Here is a 15,609-nt window from a genome sequence, read left to right on the forward strand (position 1 = left end):
TGGGAAGCTTATTGATGGAATGAAGGTTTTATGATCACCGTCAATGGGCATCAATGGCATGAAACTCTAAAAATATCTGGTTCTTTGATAAAAAAGTAAAAGGTAAAAGAAGCATGTGGACGTAAAAACTAAAGGAGAAGTCAACTACAAGTCCCAAGGTGCATTTGGGCAAGGAAGGTCCAACCATCTGAAGAGTCTGTCCTGTGTTTCTTCACTTTACAGTGTTTTAAACCGGCCCGGTGTTGAAGGAGAAGGCTGCAGACACTCACCGAGCTGTGATGTCATCACTTCTCTATCACTAAATGAACTGGTTGTTAATATTATAAGTGTCTGAAACTACAGAGAAATGAAACCGTTAGCGTTCTGTTTGTTATTGTGTCTTAAGAAGTCTCTCTAAAGGAGAAGTCTCGTTCTAACAACTGGCATCTCATGTAAATATTTCAGCCGTAACATCTAAAATATGTGAGATAATAAGCCGCTCTCTGTGTTCTCCAACTCAACAAACTCTGACGTCACTCTTCCCCCTCAGAACGAGACTTCTCTGTTTTAGACACAATAACAAACAGAAAGAATCTGTTCAGTTCAGACAATTACAATAAGAGTCTGAGTCTGTCAGTGGTAACGAGAAGCTAACTTAGTGGACGTAAATGATGAGTTTACCTTCAGAGTTCTCCTTCAATACTGGGCCGGATTACAACAGTCCTGAGTCACTGAGACAGAAACAAGAGGAAACAAAGAGTCCAGGGTGGACAATACCAACGTTACCATTTAAAGTTATTGTACATCTCTGATACTTTACGAGATAAAAGCAAGTTTTTCTACAAAATGTGACTTTTTCTCAGTAGTTAAATGTTAAAAACAGAAGAACTTTGCATCAATGAAATGAAGTCTAAAACGGGCAACATTTAGATTTCGATGAGGAACAATAAATACCATGTACTTCAGGAAATACTCCATATTTATTATTAAACTGCTGATGCGATTAAAAAACGACATTTTACAAGATTACATCGGAACGCATCATGACAGCATCATTACTTTATTTCGCCCCAATATTTGTACTGAACAGAGCTTGAATCAATATCGTCGTAATGTAACTCAACGCCACCTCGGTTAGCGTTAGCCGTTATTTAGCCAATCAGGACGGTGCCGCCCACCGGCTGCTAACAGCTAATGTTAGCTAACAGCTAACATTAGCATAAGCAATATCAGGTAAATGTTCTATCTCTCCCAAGACAACAGTACTCCGGTAGACTCGAGTGTTGGCGACTCCTCCGGTCTTGTTTGGGTCTTAACTTGGTACCGAAGTATCCGTTCTGACGTCAGCACGTTGAGGCCTCATGACGTCACAAAACACACACGAGAGGAACCAAGGAACCGCGCTCGCGTTAGAGGACTTCGTCTGTCACGTAGCTGTGGACGGTGTGAAGAGGACGGAGGAGGACTTTCCCTCAGCAGAGCTGCTGAGCTGCATATCAATGACCTCACTACTGTCCTGTAGCCATGGGATACCAACCCAAATTCACACACACACACACACACACACACACACACACACACACACACACACACACACACACACACACACACACACACACACACACACACACACACACAGAGCTGTTAATTTAGGAACTCAAACTATTTTCTAATCATTGTGAGTCTCTTTCCTCCTCCGTCTCTACCCATGAAGGGGATTTAGAGATTTAAAGAGCAGTGAGGAAAATGATTTGTGTCCACCGAACCTCCTGCTCCTCCAGAGCAATGAGGCCCGGCAGGAACAGTACAAGTACGTATTAGAGTACGAGATGAAGGTCCTAGAGGACGAGAAGAAGGTCCTAGAGTACGAGAAGAAGGTCCTAGAGTACGAGAAGAAGGTCCTGGAGGACGAGATGAAAGTCCTGGAGGACGAGATTAAGGTCCTGGAGGACGAGATTAAGGTCCTGGAGGACGAGATTAAGGTCCTGGAGGACGAGATGAAGGTCCTGGAGGACTAGAAGAAGGTCCTGGAGGACGAGATGAAAGTCCTGGAGGACGAGATTAAGGTCCTGGAGGACGAGAAGAAGGTCCCGGAGGACGAGATGAAGGTCCCGGAGGACGAGAAGAAGGTCCCGGAGGACGAGATGAAGGTCCCGGAGGACGAGAAGAAGGTCCCGGAGGACGAGATGAAGGTCCCGGAGGACGAGAAGAAGGTCCCGGAGGACGAGATGAAGGTCCCGGAGGACGAGATGAAGGTCCTGGAGGACATCTGTCTGGAAATGAAGAAGAAGAGTAGAGGCTTCTCAGGCAAGAAGATGGAGGACAGACCGAGTTGGAGAAGATAAAAAGAAGCTGAAGAAGAAGGAGCCGGGTTTTTTCAGGACGACGAGTGACGGAGACGAACATGTGGAGGTTTCTCCTGATGATCAATAAAATGACCAACGTCACGTCAAAAGAAGTTCCAAACGGTATTTTAGGTTAACGGCAGGAGCTGATTCTGTAATAAACGGTATTCTACCGTAAAACCACGAGACCGTCATCACTGACGGGCTCATGAATATTTATAAGCATCTCTGAGTAACTGCAGGAAGTCGAGGCTTTAAGAATGTGGAGGAATCACAACCAGCAGATTAAAAACAGCGAATACTTCCTGTCTGAGTTACAGTTCAGGACCGTTTACGACATGTTTATAATTAAAGACAATACAAGAAAATGTAGAGCATAAATGTGTGTGTGTGTGTGTGTGTACATGTATAAATGTATAAAGGGGGACTGTGGCTGAGTGGAGAGCAGGGCCGTGAACACGGATCAATAACCTGATCGATGTAACGAGTCTCTGATCTACGTTGCTGTGGATCTACAGTGAGCAGCTGATCTATGTGCTCTGTGGTGGGCTCGGTCTATCACCTGGATGACAGCGAGCGTTGTGAAGCTTTGACTCACGACCGCGACAACATCTCATCTGTTATTTTATCTTCTCTTGTGAGGTAAGTGAAGAACAGAATCAACGTTTGAAAGTTCATCAGACATCATTTCACCGTGACGTCTCTGCAGGAACCGAGAGCAGAGCGACGGAGAGCTGCAGGAACACAGTGTTTTCAGGAGGTCCGGTGATGTCGTCCTCATTAGTAGTGATGAGAGCTCGCCCCTCTGAACAGACCGCCTCTGTTCACTAATGAAGCCCCACACACACACACACACACACACACACACTCAGAGGCGACTAGACCTCCATTGGTCATGCGAGAGCGTCTCTGGGACAGACTGGACGGGGACCAACTTCAGGCTGGAGTTACGTAACCTGGAGGTTACAGGTTCGAGTCCCACATTGATCACTAGGTGTGTGTGTGTGTGTGTGTGTGTGTGTGTGTGTGTGAATGAGGAGCGACAAGTGTGTCTATGTGTGTGTGTGTTTCTCTTCTGAACACAAGCTCAATGAACACAAACTAATCTGACCTGAATGTCACACACACACACACACACACACACACACACACACACACACACAGAGAAAACCAGGAGCACAATGTTGTTTTTGTTCGGTGGGAAAACTGATGAGGGAAGGAGTGAGTGGAAAAGGAGGAGGGGATACCGTTACCATGACAACGAGGACGGGGTCCCCGATGGAGAGCTAGGTTGACTCTCACTAAGAACTAACACACACACACACACACACACACACACACACACACACACACACACACTGGTGAGACCACCTTGTACTGCAGACAGGAAACACTGAGGCCTGCTTCTTTGTTGATTGGTATAAAAGTAGCTCCACACACACACACACACACACTCACACACACACACACACACACACACACTCACACACACACACACACACACACTCACACACACACACACACTCACACACTCACACACACTCATACACACACTCACACTCACACTCACACACACACACACACACACACTCACACACACACACACACACACACACACACTCACACTCACACTCACACACACACAGTGAGGCAGCTCTTCTCAGTTCGATCACGTTGAAGCCGAATGAGCAGCTTCTATTTTTTACTCCTTTATGTTCGTCGTCTTTTGAATCTCTGAGAGAACTGAGCTGCTCTGACCCGTCGATCAGCACCAGAAGAAATAGAAGCTGAAGCACCAGAAGACATAGAAGCTGAAGCACCAGAAGACATAGAAGCTGAAGCACCAGAAGACATAGAAGCTGAAGCACCAGAAGACATAGAAGCTGAAGCACCAGAAGACATAGAAGCTGAAGCACCAGAAGACATAGAAGCTGAAGCACCAGAAGACATAGAAGCTGAAGCACCAGAAGACATAGAAGCTGAAGCACCAGAGAGCGGTGACATCATGTTCCTCTAGAGGTCACTCACACAACCGAGACCTGATCAGACAATCAGTCACATGCATGAGTACAAATACATCATCTCTACACCTCAGAGGTATATGTAGTACGTTATACTGTACTACACCTCAGAGGTACATGTAGTACTTTATACTGTACTACACCTCAGAGGTACATGTAGTACTTTATACTGTACTACACCTCAGAGGTACATGTTGTACTTTATACTGTACTACACCTCAGAGGTACATGTTGTACGTTATACTGTACTACACCTCAGAGGTACATGTAGTACTTTATACTGTACTACACCTCAGAGGTACATGTTGTACTTTATACTGTTGTTGAATGTTTGTGATGAACTGAAGGATGAACATTAATGAGTGTGTGTGTGTGTGTGTGCGTGTGTGAGTGTGTGTGTGTGTGAGAGAGTGTGTGTGTGAGATTGTGTCCGTGTGTGTGTGAGAGAGAGAGAGAGAGAGAGAGAGAGAGAGAGCGTCTGTGTGTGTGTGTATGTGTGTGTGTGTGTGTGTGTGTGTGTGTGTGTGTGTGTGTGTGTGTGCTGCCCCCTGCAGTTGTGAACCAGACAGACACTTAATATATTAACCTGAATAAACGTATTCAGAATAAACAAAGCATCACAAAACATCAGCTATCGTTCATGTTGAATAAACACAAATAATATACATCCCATAATACTCCATCACACGTTGGTCTGTAAGAGTTCATCACGTTTCAAACAGACTTTCACTAATAAACTGAAGAAATGTTATTATCGTTCAGGTCAGAAGCTCATCTTGTTGTTTTGTACCTTTTGGACTCGTGATTCAGAGGAACGGGAACCTCACGGCCCCACGGAGAGGACGGACAGGTTGATGCTCTCTGGACTCTGTGGTGGAGGTTCATGGCCTTCTTAGTCGGTGGAGCGGTTTGTCTGGTTCATTCCGGTAACGAACGAGACTCCGGCATGCTGAGTAGTGACGCGGCCTCGTGCGGTCGGCGTCCAGCTTCTTAAGTTGATCGATGCACGCGAATGAACACAAATAGTCCCCGGTGATTCACCGCGTTTAATGTGAACACACCACACGCGATGAACCAAACCGCGTTGGGTGAGAACACACCATGAACGCGATGAACGCGGCGTGCATTTGGTGTGATGCACGCTTAGAGGGACGAGTGGCGTTCAGCCTCACGAGATCAGCAACAACAGGTCTGTGATGCTCTTAGAGGTCCGGGGCTGCAGCGCCACACTGATGGATCAGCGCGTGTCTGCCCTTCACTGAGAGGCGTGGGTAAACCCGCTGAACCCCACTCCTGATATTAGTCCACTTATTGTTTTAATTATGACTTTAACAGCTCAGGGATGTTCAACCTGTTTGTGCACTTTGTGAAGATGTGTTGCTCTGTGAATGTGCACTGAGGCTCTGTTTGTGATTAAAGGGTTGGAAATTAATGCTTTTATGTTTTTTGATACGATTCATCGATTAATCGAACAAATAATCGACAGATTAATCGATTATTTAATTAATCGTTAGTTGCAGCCCTACAATCAATCAATGGATCTCTGAGTCGGCACAATCCACATCCTGGTCTTAAACCACATTCCGACCCGATCAGGTCCCGATCAGGACCCGATCAGTCTACCTTTAATACAAACACTCTATCACGTCTGTGGCTGATGTGTTTAAAAAGAAATAGAAATCTAACTTTCATTTTGGTTTTCTATTTCTATTATAATAGAAACTAAATGTGAAATGGAGATTGTGAAACATGAACTTGAAACTTAAATTGCAAACTGGAGTTTTGTTTGAATTTTAGTTCATTTCTTCAAACAAAGTTCATAAAATTAACTTCATGATTCCCGCAGGTCACAAATATGAACATTTGTACATTTAATTTTCGTAAGACGTCGTTTAAAATGCAGAGTCCAGTTTATTTCACTTTAAGTTTCACGTCTAGTTTCTTTAATTTGTCAAACATTAAAACTATCATTTGATTCTAATTTATTTTATTATTTCTTCATATATCATACAAACAAAAATGCATATTTCATTTTGTTTATGTCTTTCTGTGAGGAGGATCATTACATCATCAAATTACTTTTGTTTTCTTCATAAACATGTCAGGAGAAAAACAAACGTTTTAAATCAATGGATTTTAAAATAAACATTTAATATGCGGGAGTTTTGAACGCTTAATTAATTACATCGCTGCGTGTGATCACGTGACACCCCGAGGTCCAATCAGCAGACGTCTCCGAGCAGAAACACTGAACTCTGGTTCACACCCAGAGAATTATAACAATAAAAAAATAACAATATAAAACAAAGAATAAAAAGCTTATTACAGAGATATGAACAGAAACAACAACATTTCTCCTTCTCAGAGTTAAGAGTACCACTTCTTTAAATCTGGACACACCAGGTTATGTCACAATAAGAAGATTATTAACATTATTCTCATCATTAATATCTTACAAAAACAAAATCAACAGTGCAATAAAAAGGTGTTTTAATCCCGTCGCTCGGCAGGAGAGCGAGAGACACGACGAAGGAGAGAGAAAGAAGGGAACATCCAAAAATAAAAGGAAGGAAGGAAGGAAGGATAGAGGGAACACAGAGGAGGACGAGCAGTTTACAACAGACGAGGAGGAAGAGGAGGAGGAAGAGGAGGAGGAGGAGGAGGAGGAGGAAGAGGAGGAGGAGCTTCTCAGGATTATAGAACGGAGAAATAAAGGAGGTGTGGATGGATGAACCGTGTGGAGGTAGAGAGGGACCGATGAAGGCAGATCTGTGAGGAGGTGATGAAGGTGGGGGGGGGAAGAGGAGGATCATGGGTAAAAAATCCACAAAACAGGCTCAAAGCTAACAAAGCTAGCAGAAGCTAAATGTGTGCCTTTAAGTCGCTCAGCCTGCTCGTTGTTTACAGGTTGTGTTGATGAGTAGAAGTCAATCAAAAAGAAGGAAAACGTTTTATTTTGGCGGCTGTCGTGTGGATCAGTGAAGACGCACTGATGACACGTTTCCTGTTCAACAATCCAACGCTAAACGCATTTTCTTGTAGTTTCTATCCATGAAGACTTTACTGGGTTTTTAGGGGAAATATTCCCGATAAATAATGCTGCAGGAATAAAGACTGTAGTGTGACCCGGGAAACATCAGCTGTTAGGGTTGAACTCACAGGAAATGACATCACTGTGTTTCCTGTGAGTTCTGGCTGAAATCGGCTCCTTTTTATAAATAAAGAAAACACTCGTCTTCTGTCTCATTAATGCTTCTAATCAGCTGTTGAAGAGGTAACGTCTCCTTTAATTAAAGAATATCATCAACATGTGTTTGTAATTATCAGCAGTTTCCTTTTCTGACTTGTTTTGATATTTTATTCAACAAGAAACGAGACATCAGCGCATCTCAGAGGGGAGGAGTCACTGGAGGTCAGGGGGGTAAAGGTGGGGGTGGGAGGTTATGGGAGAGGTTTGATCAGAGAGCAAGAGTGTGTGTGAGTGTGTGTGTGGGACAGGTGGGCGTGGCCTGTTCTGCTGGAGGGGGCGTGGCCTGTTCTCAGGAACTCCTCTTAGTCCGGGAGTGTTGGATCAACCACTGAAGAGTGATGTCTGCAGAGAGGACAGAACAATGAATATATATCATGAATAACACCACAGATGACTTTAAATAAATACAAGGAGAACATTTAGAACTTTAGATGGATGGTGTGTGTGTGTGCGTGTGTGTGTGTGTGTGCGTGCGTGCGTGTGTGCGTGCGCGTGTGTGTGCGTGCGTGCATGTGCGTGTGTGCGTGAACGTGCGTGCGTGCACGTGTGTGTGTGTGTGTGCGTGTGTGTGCGTGTGTGTGTGTGTGCGTGAACGTGCGTGCGTGCGTGCACGTGTGTGTGTGTGTGCGTGCGTGCGTGCGTGTGTGTGTGCGTGCGTGTGCGTGTGTGTGTGCGTGTGCGTGCGTTTGCGTGTGTGTGCGTGTGCGTGTGTGTGCGTGCGTGCGTGCGCGTGTGTGCGTGTGTGTGTGTACCGATGTTGTCTTTCTCCTTGCAGGAGATGGAGTAACAGCAGATCTCTCTGTCCTGGATGGCCGACAGGTTCCTGATTTAAAAAAACACAAATCAATTACAAAGATGAAAACATTCACAAAAATATAAAAGTATAAAAAGTATTTAAATATAAAAGTATAGAAGTATAAGTATTGATTCTCAAACAGAAGCATGACCTGATCGACACGACTGTGTGGAACAAAGAAGTACTTGTACTTCCATTATATACTACTTTAAACTTCTGAATATATTATTTGGTTTTTAAAAGTCAAGACTTCTATTTGTGTTGATTCTGGCGCCACCTGGAGGTAAAAACCTCCACTAGTATCTATATAACCCTTAAGAGTACTAGTATCTATATAACCCTTAAGAGTACTAGTATCTATATAACCCTTAAGAGTACTAGTATCTATATAACCCTTAAGAGTACTAGTATCTATATAACCCTTAAGAGTACTAGTATCTATATAACCCTTAAGAGTACTAGTATCTATATAACCCTTAAGAGTACTAGTATCTATATAACCCTTAAGAGTACTAGTATCTATATAACCCTTAAGAGTACTAGTATCTATATAACCCTTAAGAGTACTAGTATCTATATAACCCTTAAGAGTACTAGTATCTATATAACCCTTAAGAGTACTAGTATCTATATAACCCTTAAGAGTACTAGTATCTATATAACCCTTAAGAGTACTAGTATCTATACAACCCTTAAGAGTACTAGTATCTATATAACCCTTAAGAGTACTAGTATCTATATAACCCTTAAGAGTACTAGTATCTATATAACCCTTAAGAGTACTAGTATCTATATAACCCTTAAGAGTACTAGTATCTATATAACCCTTAAGAGTACTAGTATCTATACAACCCTTAAGAGTACTAGTATCTATATAACCCTTAAGAGTACTAGTATCTATATAACCCTTAAGAGTACTAGTATCTATATAACCCTTAAGAGTACTAGTATCTATATAACCCTTAAGAGTACTAGTATCTATATAACCCTTAAGAGTACTAGTATCTATATAACCCTTAAGAGTACTAGTATCTATACAACCCTTAAGAGTACTAGTATCTATATAACCCTTAAGAGTACTAGTATCTATATAACCCTTAAGAGTACTAGTATCTATATAACCCTTAAGAGTACTAGTATCTATATAACCCTTAAAATACTCATCCCTCAGGTGTACTTACATCCTCTCTATGAGCTCTTTCTCATCCAGAGCTCCTGGTAGGTCTCTCTTGTTCCCCAGAACCAGAACCTGAAGATACACAAGAGGAACATCAGAGGAACATCAGAGGAACATCAGAGGAACATCAGAGGAACATGAGAGGAACACGAGAGGAACACGAGAGGAACACGAGAGGAACACGAGAGGAACACCAGAGGAACACGAGAGGAACACGAGAGGAACACGAGAGGAACACGAGAGGAACACCAGAGGAACATCAGAGGAACACGAGAGGAACACGAGAGGAACACGAGAGGAACACCAGAGGAACATCAGAGGAACACGAGAGGAACACGAGAGGAACACGAGAGGAACACGAGAGGAACACCAGAGGAACATCAGAGGAACATGAGAGGAACATGAGAGGAACACGAGAGGAACATGAGAGGAACACGAGAGGAACACCAGAGGAACACCAGAGGAACACGAGAGGAACACCAGAGGAACACGAGAGGAACACGAGAGGAACACGAGAGGAACACGAGAGGAACACCAGAGGAACATCAGAGGAACACGAGAGGAACACGAGAGGAACACGAGAGGAACACCAGAGGAACATCAGAGGAACACGAGAGGAACACGAGAGGAACACGAGAGGAACACGAGAGGAACACCAGAGGAACATCAGAGGAACATGAGAGGAACATGAGAGGAACACGAGAGGAACATGAGAGGAACACCAGAGGAACACCAGAGGAACATGAGAGGAACAACAAGTATAGATGTAGAGTTCATTATTAAAGTTATAATTCTGCTGGTAATGAATCACTGTGTTTAAACTACCAGCTGACAGAATAAACAGAATAAACATATTTAATTATAGTCAGATGTATCGTCTCTATTAGCAGCTGGTCTTCCTTCAGTCTGAATTACGTGTTTTAACTTCTATATATTTGTGTCATATTATAGTGATAATAAGGAACGTTAGCATCACCGGCTAACAGCTAACGTTTGGCCGTTCACGGTCTGTAAACTATAACGTCATCATGATGCGTTCACATGTAGTCTGTAAAATGTAGTTTTGGTGATAAACTTGAATAAATCCAGTCGTTTGAAGAAGTTTTCACATGAATATAAACAGATATTAGAGATAAATTATGAGCTGTTTAACTTCTAACACGAGCTCTAAGAACATTATTATACTGCAGTAAAGATGATAATAAAGAGATTAGTTTTAATCCATAAAAATAATATATTTTTATTTCCTTATCATTTGAATTGATTGTTTTTATGTAATAACACGATAGATGACTAACAAAATAAAAGGAGAACATTTAGAAGTTCAAACTGACTTCAGGACGATTTTAAAAGAGCTTTTTTATAAAAGTTCAGTCTGGTTCAGGTCTAGCTCAGTCTGGTTCTGGTCTGGTTCTGGTCTGGTTCTGGTCTGGTTCAGTCTGGATCGTAGTGTTCTTACAGGAATTCCCTGCAGCTGCGGTTTGTCCAGCAGGTTGTGGAGTTCGTTCTTGGAGGCTTCGATCTTCTCTGGATCGGCTGCGTCCACCATGTAGCTACGACGAGACGAAGGTGACAAAATATTATAAAACATTCATTCAAAAATAAATAAAAATCCATGTCATTAGAACTGCCTGACTAACAGACACACGTCACTAGAAACGCATGTTGATTCAGTCTAAACGGCTCTCAACATGGCTAGTAGCTAACAGCGCTAACAGTTCACACAAGAGCTGAGAATCATTGGAGCAACACGTTGCCTTCAATGTTACTTTGTGTTAAGTGACCAACAAGAAGCTGTTGATGACCTTCATCACAGAAGTCTGTTCTCGATGCTTCTGGAGGTTCAGTCCTTTGTGGCTTTCTGATCTCATGAATTGGACTAAAGACCAAATGGAGGTTGTAGAAAATCACTTCCACTCCATCAGCTGTGACCCATTTACCCGTCTCACTGCATTCTGCTTCTCTCGTAGGATTCTACGACGGCATTCAGCATCATTTGACCAAACGCTCGCCAACAAAACCATTAAACATTAGATTGAATGCTGTTAATGTCGGTCTGTTTAAACAGAAGGACTTGCGTGACTTTTCTCTCTCGTCTCACTAATGTCTTGCGGTCACGTTTGGACCCGGCTGAGACGTCCAGCGACCCGTTGAAGGAAGCACGAACCACAGTTTAAGGAAACGAGGACTTACACGATGGCGCTGACTCCTCGACAGTAACGTTCCCACATGCTCCTGAACCGAGGCTGACCGCCGATGTCCCAAAGCTGCAGACAGAATGAGACGACGACGTAAGACTTCACCGAGATTAACAAGAAGAATACATAAAGAGAACAAACGGTCTTCTTTATAATAGAATTATAATCTAAAACTAAGTAGAATAATGGAAAAAAAGTGAGAACTTTGTTGGGTTGAGACGACTCAACGGTGCAGACAGACAGCGGAGGAATGGAACTACCAACCTTGATGGTGACGTTGCCCTTAGTGATCTTCCTCATGTTGAATCCAACTGTAGGAATCATGTCTTCACTGAACTGTCCAGACTGAAACACACACACACACACACACACACACACACTTTATTATTGGTCGAGTTCGGCTCATCACATATTGTACCGATTTTATTGTGAAAGGGTAACATGAGAGTTCTCTGTCCAACAACAATAGAATTAAAATAGAAACATATGAACAATAGAACAATTATTATTAAGTGTAAAATAAATGAAACTGACACAATTGCAAAATAGAACACAACACTACTACTAAAAGAGTAAAGTAAATAAATAGTTAAAAAATTCAAATGAATAAAACAAAGTGTATAAGAAGTGATACTAACACCAGTAACTAATGGAAACTAACATATAAAAGTAAAAGTTGAGAGATATTGTCAGTGATATTGATAAAGTATTGGAAGTTATATTTCAGATAGATAGAATATTACACATGAAATTGAAATGAACTACGGCACAATGTTGAAAAAAGTAATATTTCACACGATGTGGTTATTATTATATTATTGGTTTATTCATCAACAGAAACATCCATCCCAGTGAGCACTGAGGTCATAACTCCTCAATGCTAGATTCAAGAGATCGAAAGTGATCACAACATATTTTAAACTCAAATTTAAATATGAGCGTTTAAATGAAGTCCAGTGTTGGGTCTAGTTCCTCATAATAAAATATCAGCCGTGATGTCACAAATCACTCCACATTAAAGACAAAGCAGCAGAGATATGGATTCTAATCATTATCATCAGTGCAGCAGATGAGGGGGAACAAATGATAATCCCTTATGAGACGCGTCAGGATTCTCTCATTTAAAACTACATTCTCAACGTTGTGATCGTCTGTAACCGTTGTGTGACACAGAGCTGTCCGTTCCTCACGGTTGCCCCTGAACGCAACAGACGTGATACACGTGTGTCTTGTTTACGTGCTAAGCTAGGCTAAATGCTAGCAGAGTTCTGAGCTTCAATCCGACCGACTCCTCCTGGATTAAAGGATAACGTACAGAAACATTTCACTTCCATACAAAGCAAATCAAACCTGTCTTTGACTCCGTCATTGAGAACCAGAGCTCTGCTGCTGTGTTGAACTTATTATTAATAATAAAGTAAATTCATCTGTTTCTTAATCATGAATCATTACAAATATGCAGTGTTTTAAAACATAGCAGATAGTCACAGTACATCATGTATGAACTAATCAATAATAGTCTTATAATCATAGCTTTATGAATAGAATCGTGTATTTCAGATTCTAACAGGAAGGAATACACACGTCTTCCTGAACATTACATGTGTGGAGGAAAAGTAGAATCTATGTTAGTAGGTCACCCCAAAAAACAAGGATTTCTCGTGTACACGCTGATGTCAGCAGGAGAGAGTCGTGAACCGGAGAAGGAAGGTCCTGATCGATCCTCCATCACCAGCTCTACCAGACCTCTACCTCCGGCTCAATACCACCGACACACGGCCTCGCATCCTGATGAACACATCCACCGGAGCAGAGTCCAGCTCTGCTGTCACAGGACAGAGACCGGAGATCGTTCTGCCCACTGCAACACGGCTTCATGACCTCCGGTCAAATCATCCACAACGACAACTCTCTGTTTGTTTGTTGTCTGGTTAAATCTTTGCACTGCTGGTTAGTTTAGTTAGTTTTATATTATTATATTTCATAGTATATATATTGTGCATTTTTACCCTCCATATTTTTGTATTTTGTTACTCTGTTTCTTGGATTGCTTACCTGTATCATAATGCTGCTGTAGCCAACACATTTCCCCTTGTGGGATTAATTAATTATCTACCCACCCACCCATCCATCCATCCACCCATCCATCCATCCACCTACCTACCTACCCCCCCTCTTACCTACCTACCCACCCACCCATCTACCTACCTACCCACCCCCCCTCTTACCTACCTACCCACCCATCCACCCATCTGTCTACCCACCCATCCATCCACCTACCTACCTACCCACCCATCCATCCACCCATCCATCCACCCCCCCTCTTACCCACCTACCCATCTACCTACCTACCTATGTGACAGCAGCTGTGCTCATGTTAACACGTTACATCCGGTGCAGAAGCGTTACATTTAAACAGTAACATAATCTAATGATACGTGATAAACGCAGCTAGCTAACGCAGATGTGACTTTATTACACGATTGACTGTTAACACCGACAAGCTAGCTGACCTCACCGCCGCGAGGACAACAATGGACGCATCCAGATGCTAACTGACAGCTGTGTCGTTAGCTAGCTTTAGCTCCCGTGTGTGTGTGTGTGTGTGTGTGTGTGCTAGCTAGATAGCTAGCCGGTCCTCTCACCGCTATCACGTTGACGAAGGTGGTCTTCCCGGAGTACTGCAGCCCCACCAGAGTGAGCTCCATCTCCTCCTTCCAGAACAGCGCCTTGAACCAGTCCAGCAGTTTGTTGATGAGCGCTATCATCTCTTTGTTGTTGTTTTTGTCGTCGGATGCTAACGCTAGCTTGCAGGCTCCTGCTAACGGATATTAGGTGACTATGCTAAGCTAGCTAGCTGGCTAACGCCCCGACAGTCCTGTGTTTTTTTTTTGGTGGACGCTGACAGCCGCTATGACAATCACGGTGACGGTTACAGCTTAACGGACGACAAAGAAAACAGTTAATACGTCGGTGTTTTCTGGCCGTAATGTCCGCGGTTTGTGTTTTATTCTGTCTGTGATGTTTACTAGCGACGCCTTTTCCTACCAGCTTCCGTCAAGTTAGATATTATACAGCTCCGACACATCCGGTACAGACCTTCAAAATAAAACCGAGTTAGTCGCTACTAACTTAATAACTATGTATATTACTAACGTAATGCTAGTTACATTGCTCTCAACGTACACAATGGATATACAAATAAACAAGAAACATATAAAAACAAGGACATTAAAGACAACACAGTACAACAGAGAAGCTAAGCATAAACATTTAACTACTATGTACAATATAAATATTATCCATATAAATATATGTCGAAGAATATATATGAACATAAACAACAATGATAATAATAGTGCAAATAGAGCAGCAGTATGTCTGAATCATTGTTCATTGTCAAATAAAGGTTGACGTACATGTTACCAACTTCACTCAAAACATGCTGCGAACACTCATGTAGTCAGTGTGGATGTCACACAGAAAACATGTCATGTTTATTATAAATTACTTCTTAAAAAGCAACCAAAAGAGAATCTGTAATGAATAGAACTGGATGAACTCCAGGACGTCTGAAGTTAAACACAAGCAGAGTTTTCTTCTTCTTTCTGGATTCTAATATTTGATTTGAGAGGAAACGTCTGCACCTTCTCTGGTCAAAGTTCTGCACGTTCCTGCACAGAAGTGCACAGAAGTGCACAGAAGTGCACAGCTCCTCATGTTAACACACAGAATGTATTTCATATTTCTCATGTGAATGCGTCTCTTCTGATTCATGTGTGTTGACTTCTCGGCCTCTCTGGTCACTCTCAGACACGCAGAGGACTGAACGAGGATCTGATG

The 15,609-nt window shown here is 42.5% G+C and overlaps 1 protein-coding gene across 1 annotated transcript; it reads right to left on the reverse strand.

The window, feature by feature from the left end:
- Positions 1 to 6,477: 6,477 nt before the first annotated feature.
- LOC306701567 (ADP-ribosylation factor-like protein 8A) lies at positions 6,478 to 14,818 on the reverse strand. The gene is made up of 7 exons (XM_079166920.1): positions 14,412 to 14,818; positions 12,031 to 12,111; positions 11,762 to 11,835; positions 11,028 to 11,121; positions 9,573 to 9,640; positions 8,348 to 8,418; positions 6,478 to 7,937 (listed from the first exon to the last, which is right to left on the reverse strand). The coding sequence occupies exons 1-7, from the start codon at positions 14,532 to 14,534 to the stop codon at positions 7,885 to 7,887; spliced, it is 564 nt and encodes a 187-aa protein (XP_079023046.1). The 5' UTR covers positions 14,535 to 14,818; the 3' UTR covers positions 6,478 to 7,884.
- Between the last annotated feature and the right edge of the window lie 791 nt (positions 14,819 to 15,609).

The sequence above is a fragment of the Pholis gunnellus genome (assembly GCF_910591455.1).
Source record: "Pholis gunnellus genome assembly, chromosome: 2".
In the NCBI taxonomy this organism is placed as follows: Eukaryota; Metazoa; Chordata; class Actinopteri; order Perciformes; family Pholidae; genus Pholis; species Pholis gunnellus.

Bases quoted from the DNA above. Each gene is read 5' to 3' on its own strand.
- LOC306701567 (XM_079166920.1), bottom strand. From the start codon at position 14,534: ATGATAGCGCTCATCAACAAACTGCTGGACTGGTTCAAGGCGCTGTTC. The intron at 12,112-14,411 runs GTGAGAGGACCG...TGTGTGTTTCAG, and splicing joins CCTTCGTCAACGTGATAGCG to TCTGGACAGTTCAGTGAAGA. The intron at 11,122-11,761 runs GTAAGTCCTCGT...GTCTCGTCGTAG, and splicing joins CGAGGAGTCAGCGCCATCGT to CTACATGGTGGACGCAGCCG.